The following is a 26,533-nucleotide window of genomic DNA, read 5'->3' on the forward strand; positions in this document are numbered from 1 at the left end:
CAGTGAATGTGCACATGGACACCATGCTTCCAGACTCTCAAGCTTGTCTCCCTCTGTGTGTACAATACACGAAAGAGACAATATCCCGGCCCTTCAGACTCAGCTCTGCTAGGATTAAAGGAGACAATCCAGTTCTAATAAGAACTCCCAAACACAATGCCTGCCATGAGCAGCAAGAGTATGAGCAGAAGCCGAGATGAGCTTCAGCCCACTGGGTGTGGCTGCATCACCTGTCTCTGGTTCAAGGTCATCCTGGGGAAAGTGAGCTGCAGGTGGGGGGAAGCAGCTGAGTTCTGTCCTGCTCAATGGCGGCCACCTCTGGCAGAGCACCTGCTCCCAGCCCTGCGCCTGGCTGCTGCATTGAAGCAGTGATGGCAGAAATCCCTGCTCTTCCCACCTTAGCTGGGCTCATATGTGGGACAGTGTTGTGTGAACTTTCAGGTCTGTCCACAGCGAGGGACCCCAACCCTGATGGTAAGACGCTGCAGACAGCCTGGCGCATTCCTTTAATGCCGGCACTGTAGAGGCAAAGGCAAGTGGATCCCTTCGAGTTTGAGGCCAGCCTGGTCTACAGAGTGAGTTCCAGGACAGCCAGGGCTATAGTGAAACCCAGCCTCAAAAAAATAAAATAGGAAGAGAGAGAGAGAGAGAGAGAGAGAGAGAGAGAGAGAGACAGAGAGACAGAGAGACAGAGAGAGACAGAGAAGGAGAGAGAGAATGCATGCAGTCACCTAGATCCTGCAAACCAGAGAGCAGATATTCTCATTTTTCTTCGTTTCCTCATTAAGCGGGTAAGGACAAATGCACCGTACTGCAGTGTGATTCCGCCTACAGATGACACCTGGTTTCCTCTCTTCAGTGTGATATGCAGAAGTCAGGTGTGTACTGTCTGTCTGCTTGGGAGAATGCTGGGTTAACAAGGACACAGTTTGGTCCAGCAGCTCCTAGGTCTGGCAGAGGGTCCCATCTAGAGCTTAATCTCCTCACAACAGGGAGAAGGGGGAGCAGAAGAGCCGCCCGCACTGTCCATGCCAGGAACTAACGGATGACTTTAAAAAGAATGCCAGGACCATAGTTCCTGAGGCCCATGTCACTCTAAGGGGGTGCGGCTACAGGGAGCATTGGGTGGAAACCAACCCAGAGGAGCAAAAACACCCATCCCATCCCAGCCACCAAGGAGGGGAGCACAGGGACCCCCCCAACTCCCCATCCCCCCCCCAGTCTCCAGACACACAGTCACAGAGCACCTACTAAGTCACAGACACCACATCGTGAGTCGTTTAGCACGTGCCTTGTTTTGAGCCCTTTAAAATTACAAACACAGTGTGTGACCCATCCTGGGGCAGAAGAGTTTAAAAAAGAACTGTTCTAGAACAACTCATTCCAAAAATATAAAGAAGCTACATGCATGTATGTCTCCCCAAAGTCTGCCCTACTAAAAACTACATCTGTTTAAGAATCTAGTTTGCATTCCCTTTTTAAAAAACATACAAAAAGGAGTCATCTACAGGCTGTTTCCACCAGATTGATCCAGTCCTTGACGTCGCCGCCATCATGTTGTGACCTGTGTCTCCAGAAGCCTGGGAAGGAAAAGGGGGGAGGGGCATTAGAGGCAGATGCTTTCTCTGTTGGAATGACCTGTGTGTTAAATTCGAGGTGGAGGATGTGATGCTGGGGTCCAAATCCTTTCTCGGGATGAAGGGATGAAGCCAGAGTTGATGGGGGCGGGGCAGTCCTGGGGCAGTGAGAATATTCAAGACCAAAGGCCAGATATTCCAAGGAGGCGGACTCCAGCTTATAGAAAGGACTTCTCAAGCCCTAAAATGCCCCAATATGGCTGTATGGTGATAATGAGCATTCATTCAGTCCCAGAGGCACACAACAAGAGCTGGCCAATAGTGCATGCTGTAGAGCAAGCTTAAGACGTGGATGCAAACCATGTTATTATAAATGTTATAAAACAATATGTATTCTCATGTGTATCATGCATAATAAAAATGAGTATTAGGAAGACAGCTTATAAGATCTGATTACCCAGCTTTGCTGAAGTCCTGTGGTTTTACACCGTCATGGTTTTCTCTCTCTCTTCCTAGGACCTCTGACGACCTACAGATACTGTCCTTCAACCTCAGTGTCACTTCCTCAGTGACATCTTTCCTTCAGTCTCTCCTGCCCCACACCCATTGCACTCCTTGAATTGTGGTGATGTTTGTCATTTCCCCATACATCCTCTACAGAATTGACGGAAGGCTGTCCAACATAAGCAGTCAGGAGGATCAAGGGATTAGAACCACAGCAAAACCCTTCTGCTTTCAAGAATGTCTATCACAGATGACTCAGCAGCTAGGAGCACTGACTGCTCTTGCAGAGGACCTGTGTTCAGTTCCCAGCACCCACATGGCAGCTCCAATCCTGTCTGTAACTCCAGTTCCAGGGGATCCAATGCCCTCTTTCAGCCACAGGTATTAGGCATGCATGCAGCACATATATACACACACAGGCAAATACTCATACACATAACAATTTTAAAAAGAAAAGGAAGCCAATTGTTCTTATTTCTAATTTTTCCTGCTCTATTAGACCTTGCTGGTCAGTCTTGATAGTGGTATCTATTCATGATGAAAACTCCTATAGCTGTGAGAGGATCATGCTGCCCTTTGGTTCTGGTGAGTGGAGTGTGTGTGTGTGTGTGTGTGTGTCCCACTTCATCCACCTAACACAGCCAACGATCCATTGGCAAATGTGACATCACTTTTGAGCAGAAATTTGGATAAGGCTGTACACAGTTCCTGCTCATCCTGTCTGCCATAAGTATGAACATGACCCATGCTGGGGCTGCTGAGAAATCAGTGGAGCAGAGTCACAGTCACCTTGCAGCACTCATGTCTCCTGTGCTACAGGGAGGGAGATAGGAATGACTTGGGATGTGTACCATGCTCCTCATAGGAGGTCGGCTGGAATTGGGGAGTGGAGGCTTTTGTATCTGCTCAGATCGAGGACTGTCACCGTGCTGTGGGACTGGGCCTCTCCAATGGCATTGGCGGCATGACAGTGGTACACTCCCTCATCTTCTTTCCTCAGAGGATTGATCTAGAAATACAATAGGTAAATTTAAAAGCTTGCACACGGCACACATCACACTCAAAACCGACAACCTTGTTCAGTGTTCTTTGTTTTCAGGCAGGCTCTCAGACTCATTATGTAGCTAAGGATGATCCTGAACTCCTGATCTTCTGGTTTTCACTTCCAGCATGCTAGGATGAGAGTCCTGCGCTACCACGCATGGTTTCGGTGGCCCTGGCAATCCAGCCCAGGGCTTCCTATTTGCTAAGCACTCCACCAACTGAGCCACACCCCAGCCTGAACTCAGTTCATGACAGAGCTGCACCATGGTTGCTTTTCAGAATCTGGCAGGCCTCTTGGTTTCATTTCTTGCCATGGAGGCTGGCACCCGGTGACACTGTCTTCCTAGGGACCCTCTTGAAGAGCTGCTCCCTGCTGTGGCTCTTGTTTTAGTGGCTTCTCTGTATTCTGAGCTGCCTGACCTTTCAGTAACAGTGGCAAGAGCTGATTTTGAGGAAAAAGGCATGACTCTTACAGGACAAACATCTACCCACCAGAGAAGACTGCCAAGTGTTCTTTATGGGGCTGCCTTTACCAGATACCACCAAGAGACCTTGTCCTCAACTTTTCTCACACAAAGAGGGAATATGCTTGATTTGAGAAGGCCACACACACTCAGCTGCAGTCTAAGGCCCTTGCTTGGATGAAGCATTGTCAAACTGCCCAGAGCTGGTAGAAATGAGGCAGACAATCCCCTGAGAGCATGACGGAGTCTACCACACCCATATCCACTCTTGTGTCTCTTTTGGCTTCTCCTGTAGTAAGAGCCCCTGTCCACTGCATACCACTACATGCCAAGGGGGCACTCAGGCACACGATATCATTGAACCCACACCAATCAGGGTATTGTGTGTCAGCTTCTCTGGAGACTGACACATTCCATCTGCAAGGAAGCTCCTTAAGCAGGAAGGTAAACAACTCAAAAGAGCTTCAGGAAGTCCCTGAAACTGACCAGATTCACTAGGCCCCTCCCTGCCTGAGTAAGCCATAAAAACAGAGCCTCCCAGTCAGATGGAAAGAAGCTGAGCTGCAGAGAAGACCCTCAGAGCAGACACCTGGAAGAAGCAGAAACCAGCTGGGCTGCCTGGAAGAGGTTCAGACCAACCGAGAGGCCTGGGAAGGACACTGCATCCCCTTGAGCTGCATACAGGCTGTGAGTGTACGACAGGTTCCCCACTTTGTGAGCTGTCACCCTTGCTGGGGTGGGCTTTGGGGACATGGCTGTCTCTGAGTCAGCTCCTGTAAGTAACCCAAATAAAACTTATTGGTTCACCATCAGACTTTGGTGGTACCCATCATTTGGTCTGTCATGGGAATCCCTATCTGGGGTGTGTAGGTGTGTGTGTGCACGCATGTAGCATCTCCCCAGGAAAAGTTTGTCACACAACAGGGGAGAAGGGTGAGTGTCATTGGTCTCTTTTTATAGGAGACTGACTCACAAGTACACCTCAGGCTGTTGGGTCACAAGACTCTAAGGCTAAGAGAGCAACGGTGACTGTCTAGCCTCAGCCTTAGCTCCTGTTCCCTAGAATTTTCAAACAAGTGGCATTCCTTTATCTTAGAAAAAAATGTGAGTACTGTTAACAACACCCTGTGGGAGAACCCCAATGTTCCAGTTCCCTCTCTACCTGTAGCCACAGGCAGGTACATTAGTTTCTTGTAGTTGCTGTAAAAAATAGTCCCAACTTTAGCAGCTTAATACAACACCAACTTATCACCTTCAATATGGGTCTAGCAGGCTCAAAACAGGGTCTGTCCAGCTTCCCTAAACCTTGGGGGGGGGGGGACAACGTGTTCTCTTGTCTTGGCCGATTTCTAAGGGACATGAGCACTGCTAGGCTAGGTGGAGGATGGCCTCCACCTTCAGTTCATTAATGGGGAGCACCTCTCTCATCCCGCCATGCCTCCTTCCTCCTCACTTAGACTCACCTTTTAAATTGGACTGATCTGGGCAATCAGCTTCTTGTGACCCCAACAGCATGTGACTTACCTGTGAGTCTTCCTGGGCAATCTCATCTTAAAGCCTTAACAGCCCCCTCACCCCCCTGCCGCCACACAGGGAAGCCCATCCAGAGCTGGACATTGGGATATCTTTTGGGGCCACTGCAGCAGATCACTTATTGTGGTAGTTTGGATGTAACTGGTCGCCATAATCTCATAGGGAGTGGCACTATTAGGAGGTGTGGCTTTGTTGGAGTGGGTATGGCCTTGTTGGAGGAAGTGTGTTACTGTGGGGGTGGGCTTTGAGGTTTCCTATGCATAGGATACCACCCAGTGTCTCACTGGATTTCCTGCTGCCTGCAAGATGTAGGACTCTAAGCTCCTACTCTGGCACCATATCTGCCTACACAACACCATGCTCCCCACCATTACGATAATGGACTGAACCTCTGCAACTGTAAGTGAGCCGCCCCAATTAAATGTTTGCATTTATAAGAGTTACCTCAGTCATGGTGTCTCTTCACAGCAATAGAAAGCCTACCTAAGATACTTAATTTCTTAGGAGCTATCTATCCTGCCCGCCTACTCTAGAGGGTCCAGTGGAACAGAGACGGGGCAAGGTGGATCTGGAAGCATACATCAGTTGCTCCGTGGGCTACAGAAACGGGTTAAAGAATTTGAGGTCAGTCAGCCTGGGCAACTTAGGAAGATCTTGTCTCAGATTAAGAATTTAAATGTTTAAAATCACATTTATTTACTTATTTTGTGTATATGTGTGTATGGACACGCGTGTCTGGAGCTCAAAGGATAGCTTGCAGAAATCTGTTCTCTCCATCCTCTGAAGATGTGGGTCCTGGGAATTGAACTCAGGTCAAGTACTTTTATGCACTGAGCCATCTCATCAGCCTTCCAAATAAAAATGCAAAGTGAGGTCCTGGGTTCAATCCCCAGCAAAGCCAAAAGGAAAGAATAGGGAACAATTTTAGAAGGGTAGCGTGTCATGAGAAGACAAGCGGTGGCTTGTCGATAGATAATTTTCAAAAATCTTAAACACTCACCAAAATCCAGGATGTGGTCTCATGGTCAGAAGGTCCGCCACGCACCTGGACAGCTATATTGACATGGTCTCCGGGCAACTCCTCCAACCCCTCAGTGCCCTCAGGAGAACCCACAACCTGTATGAGGCGGAGAAAGCACGCACAGTTTAGAAAACCAATTCTGAGCCAGGCTGACTCCCCCCCCCCCCCAGGCCTCTGGCCACCTGCATCCTCCCTGGGACTCCAAGGCAGAAACCCAAATGCCTGTCATTCTTATGCAAATAACTTGGCCTTCTTTTAAATCTGTGACTATTCGGACAGCGACGCCTGCTGGACAGTAAGGTTGTCAACTTTGCCAAAGGGGATAGCTGTGAATTCCTCAGCCCTTAGAGGTCTGTTGGGGCCAGGGATCAACTAAGTGGTGACCTTTGCCAGTCTCTCAGAATTGGCCCTCAGTGTTCAGGACAGGATAGAGTCTCAGTATCTTCTTACAGCTCCGTGCCACAACAAAGCCGTCAGTATGTCTGCTAGCAGAGCTTTCTAGGCATGTAACTGACCAAATGAACAAATGGTATGGGAAGGAATGCAAGCCTTCCTTTGGAGAGAGTGCTGGGGTAGCAGCATCGAGGCATAGGGCTGGAGCATCTTTGTCTAACCCTCTGGCCCACAGACAAACACACCTAAGGAAAAACTGTGTACCACCCAAGGACCCTTCTGTTTCTGTCCTTCTCTCCCACCTTCACAAAGCACATGCACACAGACACATGTACAAATAAGAGCTTGGAGAAAATTACCTTCTTCCAGGTGATGACTGGGGTGGGCACAGCCTTCACCTCACATGAAAGGAACACTTGAGCCCCAGTGACGTTGTGAGCATCTCGAGGTGGCATGAGGATCATGGGAGCTGGGAGAAGACAAAGGAACAACCCTTTACCCTGGCAGGAGCCCAACCCTGGCCTCTGAGGCCTGCAGGAAGCCCTCTGGGGAGGGACCTTCTGGGATCGGCAAGCCTGCCCTTTGCTTTCACCACCAGGAATAGAGAATTAGAGGGAAAAGTGATGTCCAGATGTCCGGTGGTTCTGATGGACTGGAGCTAGGATCTCAACACACTCTCTCCTGAGTACCCCCAACGCCTCAGCTACCATCTGCTTATTTATTGCTGGCTACAAAGCACCTGGCTGCCTCGGGAATCTGGCTCTAACTGTGAGTCATATTGCCTGTTGAGGGGTGGAGTGGGGGGTCCCAAAAAAAATCTGGTGACAATCAAAGTTTTCTAAACACAGAGTGACCAAAATTTAATCCAAAATCAAAAGAGGAATGGAGTGGAGGTGTTCTGTCAGCGCATACACGAGTCATATCATATGGTTCCATGGCAGTCTGGGCTTCAGAGCCCAGGAGCTTGGCACCGAATCTGCCATCCATCGTGCCACACACCTCTAACAACACCGCTGACACACCAAGGACCCACACCCCAAACGCTTCATTCAGATGTGTGTGATGAGCTGCGGGGGCTTGTGGGAATTTTTTGTTTTATTTTTACTGTGCTTGCTTTCTCCTCTTACAGGTACACTGGCTTACAGAAAACAGAGGCTTTTCCTTCCTTTCTTCCTTCCTTCCTTCCTTCCTTCCTTCCTTCCTTCCTTCCTTCCTGCCTTCCTTCCTCCCTCCCTTCCTTCCTTCCTTCTTTCCTGCCTGCCTGCCTTCCTTCCTTCCTTCTTTTCTTTTTCTTAAGATTGGGTCTCCTTAGCCAGGCTGACCTCAAACTCTGTACTTGGTTAAGGATAACTTCAAACTTCCGATTCTCATGACCCGAAGGCCTGAGTGCTGGGGTCACAGCTGTGTGACATCAGTGGTACCCGGTACTGGGGGTAAACTCGGGGTTTTACACACACCAAGCAAGCACACCAACTGAGGCATGTCCCCAGCCCTCTCCCCATTTTGTAATCTGTATTTATATGAAGGAGTGCTATAAAAATAAAAATTTTAACACACTTTGCAGCAAAGTGTCGAAGGTATTCTACATCCCGCAGTGTTGATGTCAGAGATGGCGTCATTACTTTTTTTAATTTAAACATGTTGAGCTTTATGTGTGTCTTTGTTGTGTCTATATGTATGTCTGTGCACCATGTGTGTGCCCACCGACTACAGAGGCCAGAAGAGTGTCACATCCCCCAAAATGGACTCACTTATGGTTGTGAGCTGCCCTGTGGGTGCTGGGAATTGAACTTGGGTCCTCTGGGAGAGCAGCCAATGCCCTTAACACTGAACTGCCTCACCAGCTCCCAAGATTGAATTCTTTATGTGAAGACAACAAACCCATCCATTGCATTAGGGTGCAACATTGCTCTTAGCGTCAATGAATGGTAACAACTGTACATACACTAAAGAAGTTTTAAAGTGTGTTTCTTCATGATTTATTATCAATGAAGCATGCTTAGCTGCGTGCTTACTTCATATACGCTGTACTCAGAGGTACATAGAGATTTCTCAGGTCCTACAATGGAAAAGGACTAAGAACCCTGAGGGGTGGTGTCCAGTCAAGTTACCAAGAGCAGGGACACTTTTCTGCCGCCGTGTACGGGGGGTTCAGAGAAGAGGGGCTTGGGTTTTGTTTCTTTAGGAGGACCTGAGAGCCCGTAGCACAGGTTAGCTCCCCCTTCCACCTCTCTTCTTATCACGCCAGGGGTTTCTTCAGCTGGCATCAAGTCTCACCCAGAGGTCCCTTGATGCCCTGGCCTTCCCTATGCTTGGGACTTATTGCCCCTATTGTTGCCCCAACTCCAGCAGGAGGATTTACTTCCCATCCCTACAGGCCACCATACACAACCAAGTCCTAAACGAGCTGCATCACAGGTGGCCTCAGGGCCCAGGATTCTCTACCTAGTCTCACCCATTCCAGACAGCACGCCCAGCCGTGATGTCTGGCAAGGCAGAGGCCTGGCCAAGGGAAGGCTGTCAGCTCTTGCCTCTTCTCTGTTTCCCCGGAGTGAACCAGCTGTGGAAGGAGGAAGCAATTATTGGGGTAGCATGACCGCTGAGCAAGTCAGGGGCAGATGTGGCACACAGATTACTAGATGAAGAAAACATGGCACCTAAAAGAGAAATGCCACCATTCTGGAGCCAGCAACCAAACAGTGTGGTAGGGCCTATGCCCACTAGGGCTGCAATATAATAAGAGAACAAAGGGAGAGGGACAAGACTGATCACAAGGGTGATGCAGGGGTGAAAGGTCCCAGAAAGGAATCACAGGTGGAGTGGGCCTCCCTGTGAGTGCTGGGAATCAAACCCAGGTCCTTTGGGAGACTAGCCAGTGCTCCCAACCGCTGAGCCATCACAGGAAGGAGGATGACGTGGTATCTCCAGACACAGTGAAGGCCGACCTTGTCAAGCCACTACCTGAGGCATTTGCACACCCCCAGGAATGGAGAACTCACTCCCTGCAGAGCTGGGCCCTAGGAGGGCTCTGTGGTCCAACTCATCCTCACAGGAGCTACTTCCTTCTTGTGTAACACCACCTGATGTCACCAGGGCTGGAGCCCTTGGTGCAAGGGCTCTCCAGCGTGTACAGGTGGCCACCTCCCCCTTCAATCAGCCACACTTTCAGCTCTGCCTACATGACTGCTTTCCAACGGGATGTCCAAACCCACACCCAAGAGTGCAGGCAGCGCCCTGAAGAGAGCCCCCAGGCTTCCGACATGCCCTGCAGCCACAGACCCACACCAGCGTTGTCTGGCAGAAGCACCATCTGCCACAACAAAGAGGGGCTAATTTATTCACATCCTCCTGCCAGCCCCTCCTCACAGCAACACTAGCGCTTCCAGCCACAAGCCCTTCCACCCACGAGCCTGTCCCCAAAAGGCTGTGGGACAGCCATACTGTCCCTGATTCCAGGGCCGTCAATAGGTTCCAGAGGGACGCTCCGTCAATGTGTTTCACTTTCCTTCAAGTAAAGTCATAAATTTTAAATGAGACTTCATCACTCCCTTTCAGGCCTAAATGAATAAACCAGTAAATCACATTTCCTACGCGCGCTCCTCGAGAGTCTCCAGTCTCTCTCTCTCAATAACTACAATTAAGAGGGACTGTCTAGGGAAGGCTGCCTTTGCCACTGCTGTCACGGCAGGAAATAACCATTTCTTTTACAAAAGAGCCTCCTGCTTTCAGTGTTAAAGCCACCTTTCCCAGTGCATTTATTTATCTATAAATCTGCATGCTGCACACACTCATTCTGGTGCTGCAGACCCGTGTTGGACTGATGCATATGGTTGGGAAGAAGTCACTGTTGGAAGTAGAGCAGTTCTGTGACCTTCAAAGATTTCCTCAGGCTGCCTGTTGTCAGTCATCTTCTTTTAATTTGAATATATCTGACATTAAATTTGCGTTCTTAGCCATAACAGCTCTGCACGGTCAGTAACAACCACAGTAATAGTAAAGACGCCACAGCTAAAGCTGCTTACAGCTGTTAACGCCTTCCTTTCCAGCAGTCTTACTGGATGCCAGCAGGGGGAGCTGCCCTGGGTTAGTTTACTGTCAATGACGGGGAGGTAGGATTCCTGGTTGTAGAGATCAAGCCTCATTTTAGTGCTGACACCATCTCATCTTGCCTTTTCCCCAGCGGACTCTCTCCTCACACAAGCCCTGGAAAGTCGGTGTTTTAACTCCCATTTTACAGCCAGGGAGCTAAGGTTTTGAAAGGTGAAATGCCTGGAACAACAGGGACTCATTCCGGCCATAGTTCCACACACTTCCACACTAGCTTTGAAACTGAGACGACTGTTAGTTTGGTGGGCTCCACCCTAGAAGGAGAGAGCAACTCTTTAGAGATCGTGTCAAGGGCTCTCAGGCACAGTGGTTTGCTGGGAGGCCTCACGGCTTACAGGGTACAGTGGCACAGCCACAACCCATGTCAAGCCAAGGATACAGAGCGAACTCACCAGAGAGGAAAGTCAGGTAGGGGACCCAGGCACCAGCTCCCAGGGGAAGCACACAGGGCACAGTCATAGATTGAGACACTACTGTGAAGCGCTGTCTAATTGGGAGGCTCGGTACCAGGGTTTTAGCGGGGGGCTGATCACACAGGTACTGAATTATGAACCAAAGTCTCAGATCCCTAGATGGGTGGATAAGTCACCCATAACACTCATGTGCTGGAGGCCTCTGGAGTTCTCAGGGCATTACAGGGGTGGTGGTGGTAATGTAACTGCCCACTCAGGAAGTGGATCCCAGCAAGAGGTCTGTAGGTCACCAGAGGTATGATCTGAGGGGACTGTAGGGTTCTGGTGCCTCCTCTCTTCTGCTCCCTTGCTTGGGAGTGGAGCAGTGTGTCCTGCCACACACTCCTGCTGGGCTGTGTGGCTCTTGCCTGGGGCTAAAAGAGAAATGGGGCTGTAGATTCTGGGCCGGCCTCCCAGAACCAGGAGCCATCCTACCATGGTCACTGCAGGCATTTCATGGTGATGGAACATCAATGTCAACGTGGAGCACACTCTGCCGTTTAGGCAGTGGGCCACTCTCCTCAGTTCTGGGGATGGTTTATTTTCCTTAAGCCCCTGTTCTCAGTTCTCAGGCCAAACTCGCCAGCTGATCATTCTGAAATGACAGTCTCAGGCCAGTTACTTGAGCTCTATTCTGCATAAGGAGGGGACATTCTGCACATCACCTCCCAGCGACGCCCACGAGTGACTGCCCATAACACTAGCAGGACATCTCCAGTCCTCAAATTACTTGTGTGACAGCAGGGTACTCGGTGACTACCAGAGGAAGGCAGGAAAGCATGGTGGGCAGGGGTTAAGGAAACCCACTTCAAGTTCTGCCTAGGCTGTGTATTCAGTGTCACGCTTTAGTTAGTTTCTTCAGAATGGACACAGGTGCCCGACCTCTTTGGAACCCGAGTCAGTCCATGCTGGCTGGCACTGTCCCTATTAGGTCTGTGGTGAGACAGAGACATTAGAGTGGAAGGGCAGAATGGAAGGAAGCTGTTCACCTAAGGGCTACCAGGAAGCAGAGGGAGGAATAGAGATGGTCCTTGGGACAAGATTAAGGCAGAGATGCCCAGTTACTTCCTGTCATTAGGCCCCACCTCCAGGAGACCCTGCCACTCCCATTAGTGCCACAGCCAGGGACTAACCCTTTAATACACACATCTTCCACAAACACTTCATATTTAAGCTATGACATGCCCGATGCCTGCCCTCCAAGGGCTGGACCTCTTGCAATCTGCCATGGTTTCCTAAGGGACATAGAAGCTCATGCTACTCAGAACAGACCTTTCCATTGTGCTGAGTTTGCTTGAAGCCCTCTGCTGACCTCTGCTGACAGGTCCTATCTGGTGGCACCAGAAGCCATGACCCTCAACCCTTAGGGTCTCCAGAGCTCAGAGAAGCTGCAGTGGCTCAATGCCTCGCAGGCTGGAGCTGGATGGCCACAATCTTGAAAGAGCCCAGGACATAGCTCCTCACCTCAGTGTTGCCATGGCTGCCAGAATCCTGGAAGGAGGAGGGGTTTCCTTCCCACCTACCTTTGGCTGGAATAAAGTGGCTTTCTAGGAGGGCCTAGACTTCTAAATGGATCAGTTCCATCTTTCTAACTCTTCCCTGCTCAGGATTTGCTTCCTTCTCATGCTCATAGCAGCCTAGGAAATCCAGGCTGGCACCACTCCATCCATGCCAGGGCTAGACAGCAGGTCACAGTCACTCAGCTGTGTGTGGTCAGAAGCAGTACCAGGGAGATTCAGCTGCCTGGGAGTCCAGGTGCTTGGGCAGGTTGTGACCATTGTCTGCTTGGGAAGAGAACACTGCCCCACACCCTCTGGCATGCGGGAACATAATGACGGTGTCTGTGTCAGCTGTGCGGGTCTTCGCAGATCAAAGGACCTGTATTATTACTGCATGTGGTGATGGTCTCCCTACCCCTTACATTAAATGGGTCCTTGGTGGCTGAAATGAAAGATTGTCCTCCGTGCCTCAGAGATTTAAATTAATGGTGCCATGGACAGCAAGAACAGCCAGAGTTGTCCCCCAGGACCCTATCTGCTTGTACTAAGACACACACAAGCAAAGAATTTAATGATCAACGTGCCGAACAGGCTTCATAATTTATGCTTATAATCACGGTTGGATGTGGAAGGAGCTCCAGCTTAATCCCACTGCCTGCAGCCTGAGACTCAAATCCCCTCCCTCAGCATTCATGAAAGGCTTTGGAACACGAGGCCCCTTTCTTTGTCCCTCTCACAAAGTGGCATTCACCGCCTCCTCTGGTTACCTGGTAACACGTACCCCGGGCTTCTAAATGGAGCAGGAATTCCAACCAAGGTGAATTTCTAAGATCCAGGAACTCAAGCTCCCAGAGAAACTGCTGGGGCCCAAAGCCCTGCAGGCTGGAGACGGATGGCAGGGATCTGCCAAGAACTAGGCAAATGGACCTGGAGCCCTGTCTCAGCTGCGGCGAGCCTTGTAGCTTCAAGAAATCCCCTCTGGTGTGCCTCAGTGTTCCCTTTTATTATGGCAATGGTTCTCAATCTGTCAGTTGAGACCCAATGACCCTTTCACAAGGGTCACCTAAAACCATTGGAAAACACATATATTTACATTATGATTCATAACAGTAGCAAAATTACAGTTATGAAGTAGCAATGAAGATGTTGGGAGTCATCACAACATGAGGAACTGTACTAAAGGGTCACAGCATTAAGAAGGTTGAAGATCACTGCCTTATGGGGATAAGTAAGATTCCCCTCCCTACGGTGGTTGCAAAAATCAAGGACAATAATGTACACAAAAAGCAATGTATAACAATAAAATATTTACACTTAGGTGTCTAATGTACAAGGTTCAAAGGATGTGCTCAATCTTAGGCAGTGGGCAGTTCTGAGCAAAGGCTTCTGGGAAGGGTAGCATCTAGACCCAAACACTGTTTGCCGCCACTGTCCCATGGAGGCATCCCAGAGACACTGGTCTTCACTGGGAAGGGGCTAATCACTACATAGAAACCCCCACTCCATTGAAGAGGAGGTACCTGGGAGCTGAAGGAGTCAAGGAGGAGCTGAGGAGTGACTGTCACCAACACAGAAGTAAAACTGTCTGTTTCTCTTCAAACAAGGTCCCCTGGGGCTTTGTTAAAAGTGCTCCTGCTGTGTCTTTTGAATTAAAGATGGCTTTAGGGCAGCCCAGAATGAGGTGCAGCCAGAGTAGGGAAACAGCTTCCTGTGCACGAGCCCACGTCTCCCTGAAACACAAGGGCAAAGACCCCCACCCAAGCTTGTGAAGGAGGAGGTGACAGAGAGACAGCATCAGGTCTGAGGTGGGTGACACGAACCCTGGTGGAAAGGACAGCTGCGCTCAGGAGTGCTGAAGTCTGTCACTAATGAGGTCCTGGGAAGTGGCTTCTGAATTGCTCCCTCTGGCTCTCAGGACCTCTTTATTCTCCAGGCTGGAGCCCAGGGCGGGCCTCGGAGCCCATAGATCAGAGCCGAGGGGCTGGCACATTTACTTGTCATTTGGTAATTTTCAGTAAATTAGGGGTGTGGATTTTCCATCTGCCATCTGTCTGTACTCTGGTAACCATAGCAACCACCATCTGCCTGACTTAATATTATCAAGTCCACTCCTGAAAGAGTGCTGGACAAGGGGTTGGGACCTGAGAGGTGACAGCCTTCATGGACATCTTGGAGAAGTCCCCTGCTTTCTCTGGGTTTGGGTCTCTTCTGCACGAAGCAGCTTTGGGCCCCATGCCTTGAAGGGGTCTTCTCCTAGGAACAGAATGCCACTCCAGGGGGAAAAAATCACCCAAGCCCTCACCCCTGGGAAGCTCTGGGGGCCTGGTCAGCATTTCTTCTGTGTCCCTGTGTGCTATTAGTGCTACCTGTCTCAGACAAAGGGAATTGCCTGTGAACCAACTGCTGAGGAGGCAGATTGTGGGCAGTGACAGGACTACAGGAAGGAAAGACTAGACTGGGTCGGTGCCTGGGGCAGGCACAAGCATTTCCAAGCAGAGAGGTCATCAACAGTGCTCCCTCTCCCCCTGGGGCCGCTGTGGCTGGAGAGGGAAATGACCTGGCTCAATGTCACTGCTGGAGCCAAGGAGTACCCAGGAGTACACACCGCCTCCAGTACCACCCTCCACTGGAGCCTGGACTAGCAAAGAGCCATAGTGACTTTCCCATGTAACCCAGCCTGCTATAGCCCCTCACCGGGTTGCCCGCCGTCATTGTTTCCCGGTACAGTGGACTTCCTGCCCCATTTCCAACCATCCATCAGAATCCTGGGTTTGAGCAGGTTTCTGTGGAGTATTTGGAGGGAGAGGAGAATAACACAATACCAAGCACCATTTAAGGCCTGGAGAAAGAGCCACCAGGTGTCTTCCTTGAAGCACTAACTTGGGCATTTGGTTTAGACTTCATCTCCCAACTCAGGCCAGAAATCTCGAGAAGCCTGAAGCACAGGCTGCATGGCAGCATCATACTTATCACTATCCTTTCCAAACAGAATAGATGGGCCCTAGGCATGTCAAACCCACACACTGGCAAAGTAGGCTAGCCTTTTTGGACATTCACAGACACTGACATTTTGTTTTTCAGAAAAAATTACCCAGGACAATGATCAGTTAGGGCGCCAGGGAGGTGTGCAGTGTGGTGTTAAGCTTTGAAGTCCTTGGCAACTGAGAGTTTTCTATTCATTCCCTTAAAGCAGAACACTTCAAATTATGTGCACTTTAGACTGGGTCTGTCCCTATGGTCCAATAATCTTTTCAGAGCTGAAGTTTCCAAAGGTCTCTCATACGATGAAAGCTCCTTGAGGGCCTTAGTCTCAGTCTTACTGGATACCCAGTACCCTGTGCTCCTGTCTTGGTGACTTTTCAATCCCATGTGAGGCTCCTGCTCTCTGGGAGTCCTCATCTTCCCTTCCTCTCTATTCAAACAATCCACTTGGCCCAGGACCCACTCCAATCCCCATTTTCAAGTAACTGCAATAGCAGGTTCTTAAGCATCCATATTCTTATTTGCTCTAGGGGTGGGATCTCCATGACGGGGGTAAGGCAGCAGGCAGGGTGTAGACTTCACCCCCTGTCTGCCCTAACATGAAATTAAGATGTGAAATATTGCCCCTGGAGGGGAGGCTGAGGCTCAGGTGGTGTCCACTTCTGTGTAATAAAATTCTTTGTTCCACATCTTAGAGCATTGGGGTCCCGTTTCTCCCATCTACCTGGGCCTTTCAGGTTAAACTCCACTCACCGAACTCGCAGGGGCCATCCCGTGCCTTGTGTAGGTGGCCAGGGTGCACACGGGGTGCGTGCCGGGCACGCAGACGTAGCGCACAGATGCTGGAGTAGGAGCGGCCGTCGGAGCCGCAGACCGTGCCGCGCTGAGCGCACACGCAGAGCCCGGTGCCCTCGGGCGCCGTCCCGGCGGCGCGACTCGCACACACCAGGCCGGGGCCACAGCGTGCGCCCACCCGTCCCCCGCAGCTCGCGCCCTCGGTGCCCAGGCAGCGTGAGCAGCAGCCGCACTCGTCGCGCGCGGCGATCCAGGGCGCCGGGCAGGGCGAGGGCACCGGGCAGCGATCCAGCCGGCACGGGCCGCACTCTGGCTGTCGTCTGCCCGTGTCACGGAGCCCGAGGCCCCGGGTCAGTGACGGTAGCAGCAGGAGCAGCAGCGGCAAAGGCGGCATGGCCGGCTCCCGGACGGACGGCAGCAGCGCCTCTGCTCCGCTTAGCGCTCGGCGCGTGCAAAGCCACCGCGCCCGCCCCGCGCCCGCTGATTGGCCCGGCCTGCACCGCGGGGCGCCCCTCGGCCCGGGACCAGCCCAGCGAGGCCCTACCCGAGTGTCCAACTGCAGGGAAGTCTCCAGAACTAGGGAGTGGGTTTGGGGGGAGGTGGGAGGGGAACACTCAACCCCATCCAAAAGACAATACTATGACTCTCAATTGTCCCGCCAAGATGCCCTATTTTATTTTGTCGTCTTTCCAGTTTTGTTTGGTAAAGGAAATCTTTACCAATTTTACAAATGGATGGTTAGATTTCCCTCTCGGCTAGATTCCCAGTCCCCCAGCCCTGATCCCAGAGGCCACTCTGGCTATTAGATCTGGTTATGTTTTCATACAAGCGTGGGTGAGCACATAGCCCAGTCACCCACTGACAAGGCACTGCACAGTGCTGTATGTACGACTTTTCACCTGGGTTTTCGGCCTACAGAATTTAGGTTTCCCACCTTTAATCATCTCTAAAATCCAGTCTCTCATCCAAACAATGCAGCACGGGAGAAAAAGGTGTATGTTCTCAGGGATGTTTCTTAAAGGTATCTACAGCCATGCACCTCATGGTTGACAGGGACCTGGTGGTGACAAGACACAGTGATGTATTTTGGACTTTGTGTGAATCAGTCTTGAGTGTTACCCTTTACACAGTGTTTAGATATACAAATGCACAGTATTTAACAACTTGTGTTCTGTCCTTTGGCTATTGAGTGTTGGAATGGGGTCCTGGAGAATCAGTGTCAGAGTGCTTATGGCCTAGTTAGTAAAGCGTTGAAAGACAGGTTCTTGCTGTGGGTTCTTCATGTAGGCTCCCAGCCAGTTCTAAGCACCTCATCTTTGACAAAAGGGGCCCTATCGCTGGATGGTGATGTGTGGCTAGGGGAATACGCCCAAGGGGGAGAAAAACTTACCAACCAGGCTTCCCAGGAAGTACTCCGAGTTCACTTGCTCTCACGTATACTATTGGCTTACTATCTAGAGATAGAGAAAGCCCCTCTCTCAGTGCCCAGGATGGGCTGCTGCAGACCTCACAAGTTACACACATTTTCCTTTCTTAGCCCAGTTCCTGCCCCGTTTGCCATCTTTGGGGGAGGTCCTTACCCCCAAAAGAAGCCCTTGTAGATGCCACTTTATGGGTGAGCAGAGTAAAACCATGTGGCCGGTCACTCTAACAACGGGCATGGGCAGAGATGTCAGGTGCCTTGGGGAAGGGAGGGGAAATGGTGAAGAATAGAAAAGGAGACTTCCAGGAAAGCTCTCAGCACATGACCAGTACTAAGATTCCATCCAACCCAGAGACTGCACCTTCACCTGAAATGACCTTTTAACCCGCTCACACCTCTTGATCCCCCCATCCCATCTGTGACTTTTTCCTAAGAAAACAATCACTCCATTTGAAGATTTAATCCCAGAATCCATCACTGCATCAAAAAAAAATGGAAACAATATAATTGCCTACAGGCAGGCAATGATTAAGTAAATTATGATCCATCTGACAATAGATAACTATAATAGAGGCCAATAGATACTAAAAATGAGCATGGAAATGCAAAGATGCTTGGTGAGCTGGTCATTATAAAATGCATGTCTGTGTAATGGCATATGTACATGTGAGTGTTGATACAGAGAGAGAGAAAGAAGAGATTGATTGTTTAATGCTGTGAAGGAAACACGATATTCATGCAACAACAGGAAAACAGGATTTGGAAAGGGAAGCAATAACTGTTCCCTGCCTTACAAGGACATCCTTCCGGTAATGCGTGCTTTCTAATGGCTCTTCATTGTCCCAAGCAGAGAATAATCTGCTCTGGAATGAGTGGGTGCCCTGCCAGTGGAAGAGTTCAAGGGTGAATCTTGAGGAGCATCACTGAAGGAATCAAAGCATTAGAGGTTGGAAGAGGTGATCTGAAAACCTTTCAAAATGAGCCATCACGAGGTCCGAAGCATGACTCTGAGACCAGGGGGAACCAGACATAGCAAATGTATACAGAACAGAATTTGTCTGCTTTTTATGCAGACACCGAGGGAGCAGGCACTGAATGATGTCACTGTGAAATTCATGTGTGCTTAATGCAGGTTGAGATATACAATTCCACAGAGGCACATTTACATACGATCTACATTCCTTTTAAATGGTAGGGAAAGCATTATGTATGCATAATGACCCTGAGAATTAAAGCAAAGGATTCATTTTCCAGCCCTGAGCCTAGGGCATCAAAGTGTGAGTGTGTCTGGGTAAGGAAAACATACCAGGCTTTGAAGATGATCAGCTTTTTAAAATTGTCCCAAGCCCACAGTCCAGCACAGTTAGTTATAGCTCTCCATATGCTTCTCAGGGGACCCCAGATGTAGGCCCTATAGGATTATGGTATGTGGTGGGGGTGAGCGCTCCAGATAGGGAAGGGAACTGGGGTAGGTGGTGAGACGCCAGGCACAAATGGATGTGATTTTCTGTTACACACAGGGCCTGGGCACAAACACAAGGGGAGACCAATTAATGGTCCAAAGTGGATGCATGCAAACGAGTTCATTCATCCCATAGGCCCAGAGATGAATAGCAAGTGTCCCTGTCCCATGGGAGTTCAAGCAAGGGAGGCCTTTTATCAACAGCCCAACCTCAGGTCGGTCCTGGAAAGCCTCTGTGTTTTCAGACCCCTAGTGGACCACTCCAGAGCAGAGTGAAGTCTCAGGAATGATGTGTGGGGTTCTTAAGAAGCATGATTGGCTTCAATGATGGATGCAGTGAGCACAGCACGATGCAGACTTCTGCAAAGATGGGCATTCAGATGCTGAGCAGCTGACAAAAGAACCACAGGGGAGGCTTCTTCCTGCTGGAAAGTTGGATAAAACAACGAGACAGCCCAGGACAGGGCTGCATTAGGGCAAGGAGACACACAGTTTTCGCCCTGGGCATCTGTTCCATCCAGGCCACAGTGCAGAGAGGTGGGCCAAGCAGGTCTAAGAGGTCTGGCTAGACCGAAGAGGAAGAGGTCAGAGTGTAGAGTTAGGAGAGCAGGGCGTGAATGAGCGAGGGAGGAGCTGCAGAGAGGGAACCCCAGAATTTCAGCCCTTTGGCTGACTGCACCAATTTGGAGCAGGACTAGGGCTTGGCACAGAGTGACTGCTGGGGCTGAGAGCAGAGCAGAGGTCCTCGGGCTCTTCCTGTACTGATGGGAGGCTGGAGTTCAGCCCTGGGCAGGGCAGACTACCCCTGCAAGGCCAGGGACACTCACTCTTATCAGCTGAGCAGTGTGAGTGGTGGTGTTCAGCACCAAGGATCTCCTCCTCTGGGATTCCAAGTTGAAATTATTCCACTCTCCCTTTGTTCTCGCCCTGAGGATGGCAGCTGCTTCCTTCTACTTACCTAGCTAACAATTTCCTCCACTAAATTCTGTCTATTGTCTAGTAAGAACATTAATGGGACCAGAAGTGGTCCTAGGAAATAGCCCTCAAAGATGGACCACAGTCAAGCAGCCAGAGAGCCTCACTAGAAATAAGCTCCAATAATCACTTACATTATTTATGAAAATAGCAAGTAAGAAATGTATTTCTTTGCTGCAGGGCTGGTATTGCTGAAAATGGCTGATGCAATTGAATTGTGTGGGCTGCATAATCACAACCTAAGCTGAATCCACAGCCTTGCCAACGTACTGCATCAAAGTCAGAACAGCGCTTTGGAAACTGAACACCTGAGATGTGAAATAGGGAATCAACATGGACTCTGAAGAAGCAGAAGCCTCCCTTGCTAGAGGAAGCTTGCCTGGCCTGTCTTTACTGAGGACCTCGCAGTAAGATCCCATTGGCAGTTGCTTGACAAGGATGCTTTGCTCCTGGAGACCCACTCCCTTCACTCCCAGAGTCTCAACAGGCATCAGACATGTAAACAGGGCAAGGATAACATGAGTCACATTTGTTGAGCAGGATGCCCTCATCAGGCTCAGATAACAGGAGGTGGCTCTGCAGTTTGTTTATCGGCTAGGACCTAGTGATGCTCCGACCTCTGTGTAGTAATATGGATGTGCCAGAACTGCCTTAGTGTGTTGCAGAGAAAACAATAAGAAGGCTTAGGGGGAATGTTGGAACAGATATGTCATAAACAACCTGCATGCCCACACACTCAGTTCCCCAGTGGGCTCAGAGGACATTCCTGTCACCGTGACACCGAGACAGTGACTCGTGTCAGGAATCAGCCCAAAGGAATGTAAGGCAGCATATTACAGAGACACCTGCAGTGATTATTACAGCACTAGTCACAACAGTCAAGCTATGGAATCATTAGCCAAGGTGCAATAGATAAATGGTTGAAGAAAATGTGGTATGTATACATAATGGGGTTTTATTTAGCCATAAAGAGGGGCAAAATTATGTCATTTGTGGGAAAACAGATGGAACTGGAAAGCCCCACATTAAGGGAAATGAGCCCGACTCAGACAAATAACACATGCTTTCTCTAATCTGTGGCTCATACACACACACACATATATGTATATGTGTGTGTACATAATTTTATGTATGACATAAAAGTATAAACTAGACTTTGGGGAAAGGAAGAGAACTAGTGGGAAGGGATGAGGAGAAAGGGGAATATAGGAGGGAGAATATGGTCAAAACACATGATATACATGAATGAAAATGTCCTTATGAAGGCCATCACTGTGAACAATGACTATACACACCAAGCAAAACAAAACAAAAACTTGAAGGGGGGTGGAGAGATGGCTCAGTGTTTAAGAACACTAGATGGTTTTCCAGATACTGAATTCAATTCCCAGCACCCACATTATGTCTCACAACCATTTGTAATGAGATCTGGTGCCCTCTTCTGACCTGCAGGGATACATGCAGATAGAACACTCTATACATAATAAATAAATGAGTAAATCTTTCTTTTAAAAGTACCTGAAGAACCACACTGATTTCCACAGTGTCTCTACCAGTTTCTCTTCCCCCACCACAGCAATTCTCTTCCTTATATCCACCAGCATTTGTAACTAGTTTTACTCATTCTAACTGGGGCAAGATGAAATCTCAAAACTCTCGAAGCAGTTTTAATTTGAATTTCACTCGTGGCTAAGGATGTTGAGTTTTAAACATTTTTTTTTCCTCAGTCGTCTGTATTCATTTTTTTTTTTTTGAGAACTCTCTGTTTAGTTTCATGCCCCATTTTAAAATAGAGTTGTTTCTTTTTTCTTAATGTTTAGTTTTTTGAGTCCTACGCATGCTGCCAGAGGAGAAAAATAATCGCCAATCTTACTCAGCTGTGAGTCATTCAAGCTACATCAGTGACCAGCCTAGCAAGACAAGCCCACAGGTGTAATAGTGGCATGACTGTCATGGGAGTAACCAACCACTTTCTGATTGGATTTAAGGCCACTCCACAAGATGAAACCCATATCTGCTACTGTTATTAGAGGCTAGAACGTGTGACTAGGCAGGCCATAGTCCCTGGGGGGGGGGGCACCTACCACTGTTATTCTGCTACATGGTCATATTATTAAACCCACTCCTAAGGACTTATCATTTATCTATAGATTAGTGCATCTTTCAACCATCACCAGGGATGCTTCTTTCTTCAGTAGATGTCACAGCTGGTCATTTCACAGAGAATAAGAGATTTAGGAATGCTTGGCCCTAAATTGGGCATCAATATCTCATACTCTCAATCCAAGGCTCTAGCACCATTGAGGAAGTGGGGAATAAAGATTGTAAGGGCCAGAGGTGATAGCCTGCACAGTAGGGCAGCTGCATACCTAGTCTCACAGCAGTTGAAACCTGTGTAAGCTCAAGCCAGACAAAAATCCCAGCATGGAGATGGGAGGTTGACAGGGCCTTAGCTGAGGAGCAGCTGTCAAAGTTGATAGCTGCTGAGGGAGGAGAGTCAGTTTTACTTAAGTTAGGGGTCCTAGGTAGGTTGACCAGGTCCAGTGGATGACCACACACCCAAGAGTATATGGGCAGCACAACTGAACTTGATGGAGTTTTTCTTTCCTTTTAAAATGAGGACACAGCATTGAGACTATAGAGGAGATGTAGATTTGGGAGTGGGAGGGGGTAAGAGACCTGCTTCAAAGGAATAAGACAACAAGTAATAGAGGAGGACACTCAATATCTTACTCTGGCCTCCACAGATGTACACACACAGGTACGTGTACACACACACACACACACACACACACACACACACACACACACACTATGGAGGGGAGCACAGGGTCTGGGTTTTGGGTTTTTTTTTTTGTTTTGTTTTTTTGTTTTTGTTTTTGTTTTTGTTTTTTTTTTGCTTCTCTTTAATTAGAGATTCTGCCATGGAGGTGTTTCTTGAACGGTGCAGTTGGCCTGATTCCCAGAATAGTAGAAGCCAAGTGAGCCATTAACTACCAAAGCAGATACTCTACAATAGGCAGCAGCTGAGGTGGGTGTCTGTGATGTCTAGTTTTAATTGCCAACCTGACTAACACTAGAATACATGGGGGAATAGGCCTCTGAGCACACCTGTGAGGAATTAGCTTGATCCCATTAATTGATGGGAAGATCTATTGCAATTGTGGTGGGGACCTGTGGTAGGGGTTTGTATAGAGAAAGTGGGCTGAGCAGAGGCAGGAACACACACACTGCTTTCGGTTTCTTTTCTTTGTCTTACTTTCTTTTTCTTTGTGAAAATTTTGAGACAGGGTTTCTCTGTGTAGCCCTGGACAGCCATCCTGGAACTCACTCCGTGGACCAGGCTGGCCTTGAACTCACAGAGGTCCTCCTGTCTCTCCCTCCCGAGTGTTGGTATTAAAGGGGTGTGCCACCACCTCCTGTCTGCTTTTTGCTTCTTGACTGTGGACGCAGTGTTAGCAGCTACCTCCCTAAGCTTCTGCTGCTTTGACTCCCCAGCAGTGATGAACTATCAAACCATGAGCCAAAATAGTCCTCACTAAGCTGCCTTTGCCAAGTATTTTATTATAGCAACAGCCTAGGAAGTAAACACAGTCTCGGTGACCCATAGGACTCTGCAGCGTTGGCTCGATGTGACAGTTAGTGACGAATTGGGGAGTTTTTGCTGTACACAGTTTTCTACTCTCGTAGACATATAATGGTTTCACTGTGGAACACAGAGGATTCCAACATTTTTCTACCATCATTCCGAAGTGTGGAAGAATCAAATTAGTACATTTCTTGGACGGTATTGGATTAGAATGTTTGATTTAAAAATTGCTATTTGAGTTGCTGATAAGTTTCATATAAAGAAACGTTAAATAAACTGGGTTTGGTGGTGTTCAAGGTCAGCTTGTACTATATATAGAGTTCCTGGCCAGTTAGGACGACATTTCTAAAATGGCCTAAACCTATCTCTGCATTATGTATCACACATCCATTCAAAGCAGTGTTCTTAGCACTGATAATTATAAAATCAAAATGCCAATGGCTGAACTACAGATTGACTTTGAAAACCTTTGAAGCTGCTATGTGATGACACTCTGCAGTACCACGTATTTAGCCAAGGACAATTCTGCATGTAAGCATGAATAAACAGCACAATGCGGCATTGGTATGTAAATTTGCTTTAATCCTTAATACAAGATAAAGGTATACCAAAGAAATGCTGTAAACTGAATTTCTCTCTGAGTCATTATCAGTAAGTGTTCGACTTGTATACCTGTTTTATTTACCTGTTTACATGGGATTGTGTAGAACTTTCCTTTAAAGGCATTGTGAGGGGAGTTGAAGCCCTGTTCCACGAAACGGGAAAGCCTCCCGTCCGTCTCATGTTCCAAAGTGGTTATGAATCAGTGCAGTGAAGAGCTTGGCTCCCCTACCTGCTCTTCAGGCTTAACCTAGACACGGTGCCCTTGTTTGCAATGATGCCGGCTGCCCTCAGGGGTTCCCTCTAACCATCCACCACAGTGAGCCACAGCAGGGTAGGGCAGGTGGCACCCACACACCCAGGCTCAGATCACAGGGCCCCCACTCTGTAGTGACCTCCAGAACGGACACACACACTTGACATCTCATCATGACCTGGACAGCTATCACGGCACAAGAGCCACAGAGCCACATAGAAGCCCCGAGCAATTCCCTCTGCTATGTAGGAACCCTTGCTGGTTTCCTCACAGATCTTTGAAGAGACTGCATCTGGAGTCATCGTTAGTACTATTTTTTTTTCTTTTTGATTTTTCCAGACAGGGTTTCTCTGTGTAGCTTTGGAGACTATCCTGGAACTCACTCACAGAGATCTGCCTACCTCTGCCTCCTGAATGCTGGGACTAAAGGCATGTGCCACCAACTCTGGGTTAATCATGTAATCTTGTGACCTCCTCCCACTCTTAAAGCCTCCTCTCCCTTTAACCAATCACTGACTATCAAACTTCCAACACACAAGCGCTAGGAGCATGAATACCTCTGCTTCTCAAGTGCTGGGATTAAGGGCATGTGCCACCACACCTGGCAGAGTATTACTTTTTTGTTTATTTTGAGATAGTCTCTTTACATTGTCCTGGCTGGAATGTTCTATGTAGTTCAGGCTAGCCTTAAACTTATAGAGATCTGCCTGCCTCTACCTCTGAGTGCTAGCCATCATGTGGTTGCTGGGAAGTGATCCCAGGTCCTCTGAGCCCTCTCTCTAGCTCCCTATGAGTATTACAATAGAGAAATATTAGGGAAAAAAGAATAGAAAGTTTTCAGGGAAAGTTAACATCTCAAGTGACTCCCAAAGTTTTAGAAGCTGTTTTCTGGGGGTAGGCGGGGAGGGGGGCAGGTGAGGGGGCAGGTGGGGGTGGGGGCAGTTAAGCAAGAATTCCAGCACAGCTGGTGTAGGGGAGAGGGTGGAGGAGGAGATGGGGAGAGGCCTGGCAGGTAACGAGTGTGTGTTACCTCAAAGTACCGCCTTGGTGCTAAGAGACTCACACCGTAGTTGAGAAAGCTCCTCTCCCAGTTCTAAAACAAGTCCTTATGTCCCAGTATTGGAGCAAGATTCCTGACCTATATACAGTGCCATATTTAATAAAGTGTCCTGTGCAGACACAGGCAGGTTTCAGTTACATTTTGCCTGTTGGTGGAAAAGTTAGTCTTATATATGGAGAAGCTTCAAATCTGGCCAGGCTAGTGACCTCTGAAAGGAGGCAATTAAGTTCTATTTCACAGCATTCCAAAGCTTATGCATTAGGTAGCTTCCCCAAATGTTATCTTCTACAAACAGACTTGGGCAGAGAGATGCTTCATCCTACCCAGATGCATAGGCATCTCTGCAAACATTTCGCCGTATACCTATGACTTAAGAGACAAGTTTCTCCTAACCGCCAGCGTGGCTTCTCACCCTGACAGCCCATCTTCTTGGCCACACTGTACACTGCCAATGGAGACATGTCAACCATTTCCCACGTACACCCGACATTAGAGAAAATGTCTGTGTGATTGTGGTGGCAGGTACTGTTACTTTAATATATCGGTAACTGAAGGCCCATTTAAAAAAGGGACAAATTGCTCTCTGTCCTAGTCAGCTTTAATGGTCAACTTGACACAGCCTATGGCTGTGGGAAGACCTCAGCTGAGGAACTGACTGACCAGGTCTGATTGGCCTGTGGGCATTTCTGGGGTGAGTGTCCTGATTGTTAATTGGTGTATGAGTCAACCCCAAAGTGGGCAGCCCCATCCCTAGGCAAGTGGTCCTGGGTTATTTAAGAAAGCTAAGAGTGAGCCAA

At 48.9% G+C, this 26,533-nt stretch overlaps 1 protein-coding gene across 1 annotated transcript; it reads right to left on the bottom strand.

Moving 5' to 3' along the window:
- Nucleotides 1-2,909: 2,909 nt before the first annotated feature.
- Igfbpl1 (insulin like growth factor binding protein like 1) lies at nt 2,910-16,895 on the bottom strand. The gene is made up of 4 exons (XM_051187608.1): nt 16,330-16,895; nt 6,896-7,005; nt 6,123-6,239; nt 2,910-3,090 (listed from the first exon to the last, which is right to left on the bottom strand). Exons 1-4 carry the CDS (start codon nt 16,763-16,765, stop codon nt 2,941-2,943), a joined length of 813 nt encoding a protein of 270 aa, XP_051043565.1. The 5' UTR covers nt 16,766-16,895; the 3' UTR covers nt 2,910-2,940.
- Nucleotides 16,896-26,533: the final 9,638 nt, after the last annotated feature.

The sequence above is a fragment of the Phodopus roborovskii genome, unplaced genomic scaffold (assembly GCF_943737965.1).
Source record: "Phodopus roborovskii unplaced genomic scaffold, PHOROB, whole genome shotgun sequence".
Taxonomy (NCBI): Eukaryota; Metazoa; Chordata; class Mammalia; order Rodentia; family Cricetidae; genus Phodopus; species Phodopus roborovskii.